The 16,359-nt window shown below is 30.9% G+C and overlaps 1 protein-coding gene across 1 annotated transcript; it reads left to right on the top strand.

Moving 5' to 3' along the window:
- Nucleotides 1-4,556: 4,556 nt before the first annotated feature.
- On the top strand, nt 4,557-5,846 carry LOC148770201 (uncharacterized). The gene is made up of 2 exons (XM_088819044.1): nt 4,557-5,318; nt 5,553-5,846. Exons 1-2 carry the CDS (start codon nt 4,557-4,559, stop codon nt 5,844-5,846), a joined length of 1,056 nt encoding a protein of 351 aa, XP_088675170.1.
- Nucleotides 5,847-16,359: the final 10,513 nt, after the last annotated feature.

The following is a 16,359-nucleotide window of genomic DNA, read 5'->3' on the forward strand; positions in this document are numbered from 1 at the left end:
ATTTGTTTTCAATTGAGAGTGAACTCGCTCAGCATTCTAAGCCACAATTTGTAACGGTCTTATCCAACTTATTAGATCCATTTATTATTTTTCTTGTTCTTTTCATTAATAATAATTAATATTATTTTTTATATAACCCTAAATTGTTAAAAAATATAGAATAACAATACAAAGAGTACAATAACTTATATATAAATATATATTAGTAAAACATATTAAAATTTGAAGGGGCGTCATAGCCACTCTGGCCCACGCGTACATTGTACCCATAAAAACGAGGAGAGTATGATATTATCTTGTTGAACATTGTTGGGGTAAATATCAACACCGAAAAGCAGGGCTGGACTGGATTGGTGTTTACCCATACCGACCATATTTCAAATGGATAATAATTTTTTAACCGATCTATTGGATCGGGCCAAAATTTTTTATCGACCCATTTGTAATGGTCGGTTGATGGTTTATAATATTATTAAAATTTGGTTGGCCAATTGTTATCGATCAACCAAATATATTAATAAAATTATATTACAAATGATAAAATAAGAGTCGTGCTATTTTCACCACCAAATTATCTCACTTCACCACCAAAGATTGTAAAATGTCATAAGTACCCCTAAAATTTATAATCCACCATCCTTCGTTATATTAACTTAATTCTCATGTGTTCTAACTTATTTTTATTTTATTATTTTTTAATTTTTTTAATTTAAAAAAAATATTATGTTTTCGATTTTTTACAATGAAATATTTATTACAAGATATTTAAACTTTCATATCAGATGACAAACAGATTATGTAATTTTTTTTTTAGGAAATAAAATTATATTAAGCCAAATTGGCTAATTCTTGAAGAAGTTCAGGATTCTATGCAATCAATCTTAATTTATTTCTCAAAAAAAGTGAATTCCTGCTATTTTTGACCTTCGAAAATGTTTTTCTCTCGTAAAAGTATTATTCACTTACGGTGGACAGGGTGAGATTTCCCGTGAAAAAGGTGGGATTTGTTTTATAAATATTTTAGTGGTGGATGGTTTATAAATATTGAAAAATATAGGTGAAAGAAGAAGAAAGGGGTAAAATTGGAAAAATATTTAATTTGGTGGTGAAATAAGATATTTTGAGGGTGGAAATAGCACGTCTCTAAAATAAAAGGTGTGATTTATTTAAGTGGGTATGGAATTATCAAAATAGTTAGATTTTTAAATTGAACAAAACAAATCAATAAGTAAAAAATTAGACATAAATCTTCCAGCATAAACTGGAATGTGATTTTTTGGAATTAGTTTGAAATTTAGAATTATATTTTTTATCGAATTGATATTAACTATTTTGAACTGATAAATGACCCTAAGAAAGTTGCTCGAAATTCTTAAGGGTTTCAAATATCTTAAAAAAGAGATTTTTTAGTAATTACATTTTAGTCCTTCTCTAAGGTTTTAAAAATCACAAAGAGGTCATTTTGCTTCCGCTATCTAAATAAGTATTCCAATAAACCGGTTCGATTTATCGCCCGACTAGAAGGGGGTTTTCAGTAGCATAACCCAAACTATTCTTGAGTAATCATCTATGATAGAGATAAAATCCTTGCTCCTCCCATTGTATGATTTTCGGAAGGTCCCCACAAGCAAGGTTGAGTGAAAATAATTCAAGACTTCCTTTGAAGTATGGATTCAGTAGAAAATCTGACTATCTTTCTCTTTCTAGGTATGCAATTCCCAACAATGACTGATCCTCCCTAGTTTTTCAAAGTAATGCTTGTTTGAAGTTAAGTGAGAAGGAAAACCTGAGTCAATCACCCATTATAATTCACCAATTGAGGTAGATGTTGGAATAGTAGACTAAAAGTCTCACTTTTAGCTACGTGATTTTATTATTGATTCAATAAAATAAGATATATCATTTGTTGAGAATCTGCACAAGGGTATTCAATGCACTTAATTAATTTTTTAATTAATTTCATAAATGTAATATTCAAATAGTATTCGAAATGGTGTGCTACAGCGCACACAAGATCATTTCGAAAGTTTGTTTAGAAAATAAAGATAAACGTTCACAATCTAGATGGAAGTGGACTAACCATTAGTAAAATATTGTAGCACAATATTTAAGTGAATAATCTTGATCACAGTAAATATATAATAACTTTTGTGGTTATTGTTTTGATTTATTGTACTAGCACACTCGGCATGTCTTGAACCGGACAAAGTGAAATAATTGTTTCATCATTGTTTAAATATGAAACTGCATTATTTCTAGTTTACAACAAATTATTTACTCACTTAATCCCTATATAATTAACGTACATATTTAATTCGTAATTTCTACTTTAATGTCACAATGGGAGAGATTCCTATATTGAGTCAAATGAGTCCCGACGTATTTAGAAACACTAAGAATTAATAGGTGGAAATTAGTTATTAAAAGGAATTCACATCTTTGAAAAATGAGATTGATACAACACGTGAATAGCTTATGAGTTTTTTTTTTTTTTTTTGATAATTGAATAGCTTATGAGTTTTGTTTATGAATAAAACTTGGCCAATTGGATTTCGTATCCGACATACTCAAATAGTTTAAGCGGATAAGACTAAATAAAATATGCCACTTAATTTATTTGACAAGTGATTAAATTATTTGGTGGTTGTTGGAATACCCTGAGAAGAATCTAAGTAATGATAAACTGGAGTTCAAATATAATTTTTTGAGACTATAAACGGAAGTCAATAATTATTTGGTCGTGGAAAATAAATAATTATTTAATGGTTAACTAAATAAATTCTTTTCAGAGTTTGGATATAATTTGTTAGTTTCCTGGATTATGTTTTCTTCTTTGTCCTTATTGTAGCCCAGCGAATTTTCTAATTAATTAAGAAAATAGAATTAAATAAGATGAATGAAAATTGGGGAATAATTTAGCTATTATTAGCTAAAATTGAAGAAGATTCATGCCATTGCTGAATTGAAGAAGGCGTTTTGGGATCGTATCCGGATCACATTGTAAGTTCTATATCATTTTTATTCCGCAATTATTAATCTTGAATTTCACACGAAACACATGCCAGATAAAATTTAAAACCGTAATAACGAATCTCATACGAATCCATCAATGACGCACTCCTGGGAATTCTATTTCCCAACAGTAGATGCTAGCAACAAATGTTGGAATTTTCATGATATCCAATAATTAATATTGAGTAATATTAATTAAATTATGTAAAGATTAATTTCATTTATTTACTTGATTATAATCATGAAGTAAAGTGAATGAAAATTGTCTTGAGTAAATGGTTAAAGTTCAAAAGATGTGCGCTCGATGTGATCGAGTGATAGGACTAGTTTGGGTTTAGATGTCCACAAATATTACTTTTGGGGACATTTAGTAGTTAATCAAATTATTTGAACCAAAATACAAATAATAAAATACTTGGCCCAAACCAAATTAATTAATTGGCCCATGACCAATTAATTTTCCTACGCTTTTTTGAACTCGTAAAAAAGAAGAGACACAACCTTCTGCTTCTTTTCCAACCATTGCAACCCTCTGTGAAAGGATCTCTATAACCTATAAATAAAGGCAGAATCTGGCCAATTCTGTACTGAATTTAATCGGCAATTGAGAGATAGTTCTTCATTTTTCTTTCTCTTCGTCAAAGTTCCGTTCGTTGTTCAAGTTCGCCGTGGGTCGAATATTCGTGCAAATATTCGACAACCGATCGTTGTACCTTGGGAGACTACCGGGAAGAGACTGTGCACCGTTGACAGCCCGGAAATATGGTCTTAAGGGAATTGCTTTGGCAAGCCTCGATCGTTCTTTGTGGTTTTCACAATTCCTCTTTTCGACAAACAAGTAAGTATTTTTCGTTTACGCAGATTGTTATATAATTATACCAACAATCTTAAGACAATAACTATTATTAAGTTTTTATAAGTTCTGCGTTAATGGTATTCTGTTTTTCGAAACTTGTGTTAAGACTCATAAGATTTTTTAAATCTGCTTTATTACATGTTTAAATACGTTGATTGTTTTTTCTCACAATATATGCGTGTATATATTGTATATGCTTGAGTGATTTGCGAAGAAAAGGAAACGAAACATTGATTTCAAAGTTTCTGTAGAGATTTATAAAAAAAAAAAATAAAAAAAAAAATTGTTTATTTGCAAATGTGTGTGCCGAAATTTCCGGTCGTGATAATTGGTAAAAAAAGGAATTTTTTATGCCAAAATATTTAGACTTCTAATGTTTAAAATTATTATTTTATAAGTGCACTTCTGTATGCAATCATACTTCTGCATTTTGTAAGTGCACATCATGAATTAATTTGTTTATAGAATTTGTATTAGAATCCAAAATCTGACAGTAAGCAATTGCATAATGTCTGAAATTAATTTTAGTTCAACTTTTGTATTGAATCCAAACTGCGTAGAGAATTTCTTGAATTTTCTGCATACCATATTACATCTTGAATTTATTGTCTCAGTTCAGTGTTTTTCAAAACTAAAATTTTGAGATTAAAAAATAAATTCAGTTTCACATTGCAATAAATTTGTGTAGATGGCTTCAATCAATGATACCACCCCTAAGGTCGTCGGCGCGGCCGAAAAACCAAACAAGTTCACGGGTATAGACTTTGCTACTTGGAAGAACAAAATGTTCTTCTACCTTACTACCATGCATTTGGCTAAATTTCTCAACGAGGAGGCACCTAAGGCGAAGGAAGGAGAAACTCCCGAAAATAACAAGGAAGTCTTCCTAGCCATCGATGTGTGGAGTCACTCTGATTTCCTATGCCGTAACTACATCTTGAATTGCTTGGACGAACCGTTGTACAAAGTTTATAGTCCTATAAAGACTGCTAAACTTTTGTGGGATAGTTTGTCCAAGAAATACAAGTCTGAAGATGCGGGATATAGGAAATTCATAGTAGACAAATTCCAATTTTATCGAATGGTCGATAGCAAAACTGTGAGTGAGCAAGTGAATGAACTCCAACTCATGATCTACGATATTCTCGCCGAGGGTCATGAGGTGAGCGAATCCTATCAAGTGGCTTCCATAATTGGAAAGTTTCCACCGAGTTGGACGGAGTTCAAACACTACCTAAGGCACAAGAAATCGGTTGCCAAATGGACGATGGAGGAACTCATAGCAAGGCTCAAGACCGAGGAGGATAATAAAATTACCGACAAGGGTGGTCAATACGTGGCTAAGGCACACGTAGTGGAGAGCTCGAAGCAGAGCAACAAGCGAAAGGGTCCTTCATTTAACAAAGGACCAAACAACAAGAAAAATAAGAGGTTCACCGGAGCGTGCTTTGTTTGTGGAAAGAATGGACACCTTGCGAAGGATTTCCGCCACCGCAAAAAAAAAAGAATAAAAATGAAGCAAATGTCACCGTGGACTTAGCTACTTCCGAGAACGACAACATGCACCTTTCGGCAGTTGTAACAAGAGGCATACCTATTGAGCGATACTCAAGGATGGTGGGTAGACACCGGGGCAACTCGTCACATTTGCTATGACAAGAGCATGTTCTCCTCCTATAAAAAGTTGGAACAAGAACAAAAGCTTTTCATGGGAAATGATGCTTATTCGGTGGTTGAAGGACAAGGACAAGTGATCCTAAAATTCACTTCCGGAAAGGAGGTTACCTTGAACGATGTGCTACACGTTCCGGATATTAGGAAGAACTTAATCAGTGGTTCTATACTAACCAAGAAAGGTTTCAAGTTGGTTTTTGAGTCGGACAAATTTGTGCTAACCAAAGGAGGGTTCTACGTGGAAAAAGGGTACCTATGTGATGGTCTCTTTGAGGCGAACGTAGCCGTTATCGGCAAGAAATAAGCTACTTAATTTATATTAATAATTTTTAGTTTATATGGTTTATTTGCATTGTGTGATAAGAGTTGTAAGAATTTATTGTGTTGGAAAATGTCGTGTGTAAAACAAGGTTTTATTATACAAGTTTTTGACTAGTATATTTTTTAAGAAATTGCCCTATGAGTCTGTATGAAATTTAAAATTATTAGATCATATAAATATTTTATTCTTTCTTTTGAAAAAAAAAAAATATATTTTTCAATCCAATGACTTGGTTGAATTTGGGCATAATCAATATTTATTTATACTTCAAATAAGCACTCATGAGGGGTGTTTGATTTCTTTGTTTTCAAAACTTTTATAAGTTAGTTCTTGATTTAAACGGTGCAATATGATTTTGTCCAATCATATTGTGAGTATTTTCTAAATAAAATATAAAATTCTTAAAATTTTGAGTTTAATAAAAAGGTAGCAAATGCGTATTTGTGAAATACAAAATAAGAAGATAACTTCTTAAATCCGATAGAGCGGATAATATGAGTAACTTATTTGTGCATGGAAAAATCATTGCACCCTATTCACATTGAATGGGGTAATCAAATGGAAAATCATGGGTTAAAGACACAATTAAACTTGAGTTTACCGAACAACTTGTGGGGGAAACTCCTGGTATGTCTAATAGAGTTTCACACAAGATGAACATTCCTTATGAGTTATGGAAATATATATAATTGAGCTATAAATATCTCAAAATGTGGGGGTATTTGACTACAAGTTAAATATATTTGTATATGTCCTTGGGGGATATAGCGAAGCAATATAATTAGATATTTGATTTTAAAATAATCAATTAACAAATTGCTCTCATAATTTACTATAGTAAGTCTCGACATATTCGTTGTAGACATATAAAGTGATACATTTACTCTCTAATGGAATAAATTTCCATTGATTTTGAAAAATCTAAAGATAACCTAGCGGATCCATTTAATAAGGTTTATCTAGCGAGAGAGTTAAATGTGCGTCGAGGGGAATAAGTTTAAAGCCTAAATAACTAAGTTACCTTATACGGAAACCTAACTTGGCGACTGGAGATCCCACGGACCAAGTTCAATAGGACAACCAGTTCTATGTAACTTAAATGAATGGAGCACTTAGGAGTTTTAACTCCATCTTATTCCTATGATGCAATAAGTGCAACCTACGACGTTCAAAAAGTTAAGCTATTGCTTTTAATGACGTCTATATCTTGTAAATTACAAGTGGGGTATAGTAGGATACTCTTTATAGATGCGGTCACCTATGTTAGTGTGAGCTGGGTCGGCTCGTTGAGAATTCTTAAAGGCTGGAATTCTCTAAAGCACTCGCAGAACCCGAGGATGTTCAGGGCCAAAACGAACACAACCGAGAACTTGAACAAGTTCGTTTAGTATGGTGTTAAGTTTATTGTCTTGGTTTACACAAACAGCCGACGGTTCAAGATGAAATAATTCACCGATTGGCTAAGTAAATCCGATAAGCTTTAACTAGGGAAGGTTCAAGATGAAATATTTCACCTATCCCGATGATGTACTATTCACTAAGGAATTTTGACAAATAAATCTTATGCGATAAGATTGGAAGAACAATTTTATTCATGTGGGGGATTGTTGGAATTTTCATGATTTCCAATAATTAATATTGAGTAATATTAATTAAATTATGTAAAGATTAATTTCATTTATTTACTTGATCATAATCATGAAGTAAAGTGAATGAAAATTGTCTTGAGTAAATGGTTAAAGTTCAAAAGATGTGCGCTCGATGTGATCGAGTGATAGGACTAGTTTGGGTTTAGATGTCCACAAATATTACTTTTGGGGACATTTAGTAGTTAATCAAATTATTTGAACCAAAATACAAATAATAAAATACTTGTACCAAACCAAATTAATTAATTGGCCCATGACCAATTAATTTTCCTACGTTTTTTTTAACTCGTAAAAAAGAAGAGACACAACCTTCTGCTTCTTTTCCAACCATTGCAACCCTCTGTGAAAGGATCTCTACAACCTATAAATAAAGGCAGAATCTGGCCAATTCTGTACTGAATTTAATCGGCAATTGAGAGATAGTTCTTCATTTTTCTTTCTCTTCGTCAAAGTTCCGTTCGTTGTTCAAGTTCGCCGTGGGTCGAATATTCGTGCAAATATTCGACAACCGATCGTTGTACCTTGGGAGACTACCGGGAAGAGACTGTGCACCGTTGACAGCCCGGAAATATGGTCTTAAGGGAATTGCTTTGGCAAGCCTCGATCGTTCTTTGTGGTTTTCACAATTCCTCTTTTCGACAAACAAGTAAGTATTTTTCGTTTACGCTGATTGTTATATAATTATACCAACAACAAATCCGCAGAATCGTAGCCATCAGAAGCCATGGAAACTTCTCCTTTGTCATTATACTTCTCATTGTCAAACTTCTGCAGAAAACCCTAACTCTTCTCGATGGAGTTTTTATATTTACACGTTCTATCCTCTCACTTTTCAAGATGAATAACAACTCTATATATATGTTACTCTTTGCACCAAGCGACATATATACATAAAATATTCCTAGCGCTCGCATGGGTGTAGCTCAACTGGTTCCGGAGGTGGTAAGTTGGTGCAAGGTCCTAGGATCGAATCCTGGCAGCCGCAGTGTGGGAATTTCAACTCCAATGAGGGTTGGTTCCTTGTGGGCACCAGGTCCGGGTCTACTACCTTAACGGGCCGTTGAGTTACCATGATTTACATTCCTCCATCAATCCTTGTCGGGCCAAGGGATTGGGGCCCTAGGGGCGAGGGATTTCGCTTTTTGGTGCATAAAATATTCCTAGCTGATTACGTGGGCTTCAAGATAGTTGTTTCCAAGTCACCCAAGAATTCCATATTGCACCCAACTCTTGTCAGCTTCAACTTCTTCTTTTCCCACGTGCATTGCATGTGTTCTTCCTACTTTCCATCTTGATCTTCCTTCTCTCAACTAGAACCAACCCTAACAATCTACGACGACAGTAAATAAATATCTATAAATGTAGGATTTGATCTTCCAATACACAAATTATTAAATCAATTCATCAATATATCAAGTTATGAATCTCATTTATTAATCTTAAGTATGAATTTGATTATAAATAGTTTCAACATTTTATGGGAACTTGATAAATAATTAAATACATGACATTTTATTTTATATAAAATGGAACTATGTCGTTTGGAGCGGGGAAGAAGTATTATGCATTTCTTTAAGTTATTCCGCATTTTTAATTAAATAAAGGAGAGGGTATAACGACATCGTTTCAACGTACAGCTGCATGGAAGGCTCACAAGAACGTGATGACTGGGTCATCTTCCCATTGCCAAAGCTGCAAAAAAACACGGTTTCTGCCGTTTTACCTGCAAGCTTTTTCTGTGTAACTAGTAGTTTGGCTAAGTTAGGTTAAAGTAGCTTAACTTTATCTTTCCTGGAGCTCAAGTTGTTTGTTCTTAACCCATGCAGACATAATGAACAAATAATTCTAAGGGTAGATTTTTTCCAAATTTGATGGCAAGTTGACTAGATCATAGAAGGTTTGAACGCCACATCAAACTCAAACCAGAAGTTGTGTGATTCAAGTCTCAACCACACATATATCCTTATCTGCAGATGAGACAGATTGAAAATATGGAGTTGTCCAAGTTAGCAACAGTCCATTTGTCTCCCATGTGCTGCTAGTAAAGAAGAAAGATGATAAACTTCACATAGATTAATATGGTCAACTTCACATTTTCAGAACTTGCAATTGTCATGACACTTCTCGAAAATCCACAAGCTTAAAATTCAAAGATAGTTAATTGCTTACCATTGCCAAGACCAAAAGAAAAAAAAAAAAAAAAAAAAAAAAAAAAAATCAACGCCGCAGACTGGCTTTCTTCGGCGGTGGCGGTCAAAATTAGGGTCAAAATTGGTGAATTGGTGAAATTAGGCTAAATTGGAGTGTAAATCATAAAATTTGAGTTGGAATAGAGTTTTAAGGAGTTGGGGGTAATTTTTGTCAATATAAAAGGATTTTCCTTATTTGGAAATAAATTTGAATGAGTAAGCTTTATTTGGAAGAAAAAAAGTTGAATGTCATATTTCTTAATTAAGTGTTCTTGTAAATATTTGTCATTTGCCCATTAATCTGATTTATATTTTCAAACGAGTCATTATCCGCACAAATCACTTAATTACCTTTATATATATTATTTTATTTATGATAATATAAACACTAGGGATGGCAATTTGACCCGCCCCGACGGATCCCCGGCCCGCCCCGCCCCGAAATTTTCGGGTATTACCCGCCCCGAAAAAAAATGGGGCGGGTATGGGGATTGAAATTTTTTTTTGACCGGGTACGGGTACGGGGATGGGTTTGCCTATACCCGCCCCGTAGACCCGCCCCGTACCCGTCCCCGTACCCGTTCCGCGTTATTTATATATATATAATATATTTTTTAATTATTATATTAAATATAAATAATTAAATAGTAGGAATATATTAAATATTAGTTAAAATGGGGATTTTTAGGTTTGCATTATATAATTAAATATTAGTATTATAATTAAATATTGATTTATTTGTTGAAATAAATCATTAAATTGCATATTTATCTATTAAAAAAAAAGAAAAAAAAAATAGACGGGGATTCTAACCCGCCTCGATACCCGTGGGGATTTTATGGGGCGGGTATGGGGATTCTTTTAATACCCGTGGGGATTTTTTACGGGGACGGGGATGGGGATTTTCATAGCGGGGCGGGGATGGGGATTGCAAAACCCGCCCCATACCCGCCCTATTGTCATCCCTAATAAACACCATATATAATATTACTGTTTGTTTAGGGTGAGATTCCAACAACACAACTTATATGAGATATGTCTCTTAAATTTATTACAAATTTTTAATATTTAAAAATATAACTAATAAATTTTATGCAATATGTCTTTTGTACCCCTTTTATTTTATAAATTTTAAATTTATTATTGCTGAATTTGTAAAGTCAATTATACCATTATTCGTAAAAATCATTGAACCACCCATAAAAAAATGCATTCTCTAGCATTCGATCTTGTAATCCACTTCAAGCATACACAAATATTTTACCATTAAGACACAACACATTATTTGAAAATACCTAACCATTAGCATATGTATTACAACGCTACAATGTATAATGATTATAAAAAATATATAAATAATGTTAAATAAATTACTAATTCTCGTATAATTATTATTACATATTAAAAATATGGACTTATTTTATACAACCCCCTAGGTGTCTAATAAAGTAGGGATAATCCCAAAGGAAAACCATCCTTGGGCATACCCCTGAAGAGGCGAAAGTACTATAATGCTCTTATATGCAATTTTTGGCCAAACTGCATTCAGCATTTCTGGCCTGCATTTAGCATTTCCACTGATTTATTTATTTATATTATTTTATTTTATTTTTATTTTTTTTACAACCTTTTTTTTTATTTTTTGTTTATTTTTTTTCAAAATCGATATGTTTATTGTACTGAAAAATAACTACATGTAACTGTAGTAAACTATAGTCATTCGTAGTTATGTTCTTTCTTTTTACCCCAAATTTTTAGTCTACCAATTATGCACACACGAATATCGGCTTATACAAAAGAAATTCATAAACCCGAACAACAAAAATTTACAATTTCAATATTTATATAATAAATCACGTCATAAACAACAAATACAAATCGAAAATACACAAATATATGCATATGTAACTACATGTTACTATCTGTAACTAGTAATTTATAGTAATGTACAGTAGTGTAAATACAGTCTGTAGACCGCTGTAACTTGAAACATATGTAACATCAACCAAATTTTTTGACACCTTCAAGGATAGGATCAACGGCTTTCATTAATCTGCAATTGCAAAATCAAAACAAACAAAAAAATTATTTTAGTGCAAATAAACAAAAATGGAAGAAAAATCAAGACACTCAAAAATTGACAAACACTAAGAGATTTGAGAGATAGAGAGAAAGAGAGGCCATAGATGCGAAATTGTACGAATTTTAGACCAAACCGCACTCTTCACCTCAAGCACCTCCTACCAAAACCCTAGCCGCCGCCAACCACCCAATGTTCCGCACATGCAATGAAAAACATTACTCAATCAAATCTCACAATGAAAAATTGAACAAAATTACCATAAAAAAAGAAGATATCGACGAGAGGAATCCAACGGTGGGTAGCCTGTCAAATTCTGACTGTCGAAACACAAACTACCCGTTCGGCAAGACCCACCGTCGTCGAAATACACTTCGCTGGTAAAACAATTGCAGAAATAGATCGAGTACTCCGAACTGAATGAAATCACCACTAAGAAGAAAAAAAAGAGCTCGACGAGAGGAATCCAACGACAGTTAATCAAATTTTGACCACCGCAGAGAGATTTATGGCTCCAGGAAGCAATATCGCCGGTTGGAGATCTGTGGGGGCGGATTGAATCTGAGAGTGAGAGAGAAAGAGAAAGACGGCTGTGAGTTGGCTAGGGTTTAAAAATAATTTTAAAATGGCATTTTAGGTACTTCAGGGTGGGCGAGGGGGGTCTGTCAAATTAATTTCAAAATGGAGGGGATTTGCACTAGGGTGTAATCCCATTGATAGTTAGTTATATATAATTTTTATATGAGGGGTATCTAAAATAATCCCAAAAAATATCCTATATTAACAAATCTATATATAATAAATTTTAAAAATCTAAGGAAATGCGGATCAACTCGTGTATTTTAAAAATGAATTTTAAAAGAATTTGAAATTTGATTGAATCATAAATTGTAAGACCTAATTAAATCTTAAGATTTGAATCAATTAAGTTCATGTGTTCGAAAACAATATTCAAAGATTTGAAATGATTAAGCTCAAGTCATTTCAATTCGTAGACAATATTCAAATATTTGATCGGTTAAACTCAACAATTTACAATAACGTATTAATCGAAGTAACTATGTATAGTTAAAGTTTAGTATTTTTTCATTCAAATTTATCATTAAAAATAATAAATTTAATCGATTCAAATATTATGGTTAGATTAAATCGTACGCTTTACGATTTGATTCGTACTATTTTTGCCAATTAAATTTATTTTTAATATTTGTTAAAATTAATTTAAAGGATATTAGACTTTAATTATAAATAGTTAACTCGGTTAATACGTTCTTGTCAATGGTTGAATTTAATCGATTCAAATCTTTGAAAAATATTTACAAATTGAACGGACTTCATCTTAATCGATTCAAATCTTACGATTTGATTCTTACTTATATTAGGAATTAAATTTATTATTTTTTATGATAAAACTGAAGTAAAAGATATTAGAATTTAATTATAAATAGTTACTTTAATTAATATATATATTCTTGTCAATTATTAAGCTTAATCAGTGTTCTAAATAACGGTTGTGGCGGTCGATATATCGGCCGCCATATTGCTATTGGTTACAAACCTTTACGATTTATTTTGAGGCGGTTTGGAATATCGGTTTTTGGACAACAAGGTAGTTTAATTTGTGGCGTGTCAAACCGATATATCGGTCAATAAATTGGTTTTTTTTTTTTAATTTAAGTTTAAATTAAAATGAAACTAGGTTTTCTTTTTTATTTTTTCCAATTCTTTCAGCTTCCAAACCAAGTACTACCGCAAAACTCGTAACTCGAAAGAAGGAAGAATTTGGCGATAACCAAAAACATGAGTTTATGCTTTATTATATTTATTTTAATTGTTGATGCGAAAGATTTGCATAGTATTTGTACTTTGCAAAAATCTTTTATTGTATTATGATCTTATTATTTTTAAATTTTTGTTATGTGATGAGTAATTATAATATAATAATATATAAATGATAGAATAGAATCATGTTTAAATAGTTATATATATATATATATATATATATATATATATATATATATATGGGCTTAGCCTATATAGCCTATATAGGCTAAAGTGAGATTCTATCAACTAATTCCCCTATCAACTATAACTTGCTCAATATAATTGATAGTTATAATATTGTTAACATCTCAAATTTTAGAAGGAATAATTTTAAAATGGCATTTTAGGTACTTCAGGGTGGGCGAGGGGGGTATGTCAAATTAATTTCAAAATGGAGGGGATTTGCACTAGGGTGTAATCCCATTGATAGTTAGTTATATATAATTTTTATATGAGGGGTATCTAAAATAATCCCAAAAAAATATCCTATATTAACAAATCTATATATAATAAATTTTAAAAATCTAAGAAAATGCGGATCAACTCGTGTATTTTAAAAATGAATTTTAAAAGAATTTGAAATTTGATTGAATCATAAATTGTAAGACCTAATTAAATCTTAAGATTTGAATCAATAAGCTCATGTGTTCGAAAACAATATTCAAAGATTTGAAATGATTAAGCTCAAGTCATTTCAATTCGTAGACAATATTCAAATATTTGAATCGGTTAAACGCAACAATTTACAATAACGTATTAATCGAAGTAACTATGTATAGTTAAAGTTTAGTATTTTTTCATTCAAATTTATCATTAAAAATAATAAAATTTAATTTGTAAAACTCGTAAGATTTAATCGATTCAAATATTATGGTTAGATTAAATCGCACGCTTTACGATTTGATTCTTACTATTTTTGCCAATTAAATTTATTTTTAATATTTGTTAAAATTAATTTAAAGGATATTAGACTTTAATTATAAATAGTTAACTCGGTTAATACGTTCTTGTCAATGGTTGAATTTAATCGATTCAAATCTTTGAAAAATATTTACAAATTGAACGGACTTCATCTTAATCGATTCAAATCTTACGATTTGATTCTTACTTATATTAGGAATTAAATTTATTATTTTTTATGATAAAACTGAAGTAAAAGATATTAGAATTTAATTATAAATAGTTACTTTAATTAATATATATATTCTTGTCAATTATTAAGCTTAATCAGTGTTCTAAATAACGGTTGTGGCGGTCGATATATCGGCCGCCATATTGCTATTGGTTACAAACCTTTACGATTTATTTTGAGGCGGTTTGGAATATCGGTTTTTGGACAACAAGGTAGTTTAATTTGTGGCGTGTCAAACCGATATATCGGTCAATAAATTGGTTTTTCTTTTTTAATTTAAGTTTAAATTAAAATGAAACTAGGTTTTCTTTTTTATTTTTTCCAATTCTTTCAGCTTCCAAACCAAGTACTACCGCAAAACTCGTAACTCGAAAGAAGGAAGAATTTGGCGATAACCAAAAACATGAGTTTATGCTTTATTATATTTATTTTAATTGTTGATGCGAAAGATTTGCATAGTATTTGTACTTTGCAAAAATCTTTTATTGTATTATGATCTTATTATTTTTAAATTTTTGTTATGTGATGAGTAATTAGAATATAATAATATATAAATGATAGAATAGAATCATGTTTAAATAGTTTATATATATATATATATATATATATATATATATATATATATATATATATATATATATATATATATATATATATATATATATATATATATTGAGTATTTACAAATAATATTTAGAAATATATTACACTAAACTTAATTGTGTGGCGGTCCCTAACCGTCGTGAACCCGATAAGAGCTTTTTAGAACCTTGAGCTTAATTGATTCAAATCTTTTATTAATGTTTACTAATTGAAAGGATTTGAGCTTAATCAATTCAAATCTTACTATTTGGTTAAACTAAATATTAAAAAAAAATCACAATATAGTATTTTGAGTATATAATTTTATTTTAAAGTAAGAAAACTAATTGCATTGAGTTAGATCTATGTTTTCCTAAATAAACATCTTATTTTACTTTTTATTCGGATTTGTCACACTATTGATTTAATAACCTAAGTGAGCTTGTATTAAGCGATGCATATGTTTATATTTAATTGAGTATTCTTTATACTTTTCAATAGTGAAGTTTATTATTATTATATAATTAATAATAGATGTTTTGAGATATTGAACTGCAGTTCGTTACATTTTTTAAATTTTATTATATTAAGTTTGTTAATAATTTATTCAATATTATTTAATAATAATGACATCACATTTAATATTCTATTTAACATTGTTTAAATACTTATATTTATTAATAATTTATATTGTGTCTTACCAATATATAAAATGATTGTTACAAGTGATTTTATAAGTTAATGTGCCCAAGTTGTCCAAAGTTCATCTCCCAGCTGATGTAATTTTGGGCAATTATTCATCAAATGAAATTGGGTTACTGAGTTGACCCGGCTCGAATTTTAAAACATATTTAAATTAATTATTCACTAAAATATAGTTAGGGGTAAATTAGACTATTTAATGTTAATCTTTATATTGGTTTTATAAAAAAATAATCCAAGGCTAATTTGGTAAATGATTCATTAATTGTAACACTATTTATGTTATTTTCCTAGGGTCGAGATTTAATCTTGCAAAATTAACGATGATAGGAGCATA

The sequence above is a fragment of the Erythranthe guttata genome, chromosome 6, assembly GCF_056151865.1.
Source record: "Erythranthe guttata isolate IM_541 chromosome 6, IM_541, whole genome shotgun sequence".
Lineage (NCBI taxonomy): Eukaryota > Viridiplantae > Streptophyta > Magnoliopsida > Lamiales > Phrymaceae > Erythranthe > Erythranthe guttata.

Bases quoted from the DNA above. Each gene is read 5' to 3' on its own strand.
- LOC148770201 (XM_088819044.1), top strand. From the start codon at position 4,557: ATGGCTTCAATCAATGATACCACCCCTAAGGTCGTCGGCGCGGCCGAA. The intron at 5,319-5,552 runs GTTTGTGGAAAG...TCCTATAAAAAG, and splicing joins GGTTCACCGGAGCGTGCTTT to TTGGAACAAGAACAAAAGCT.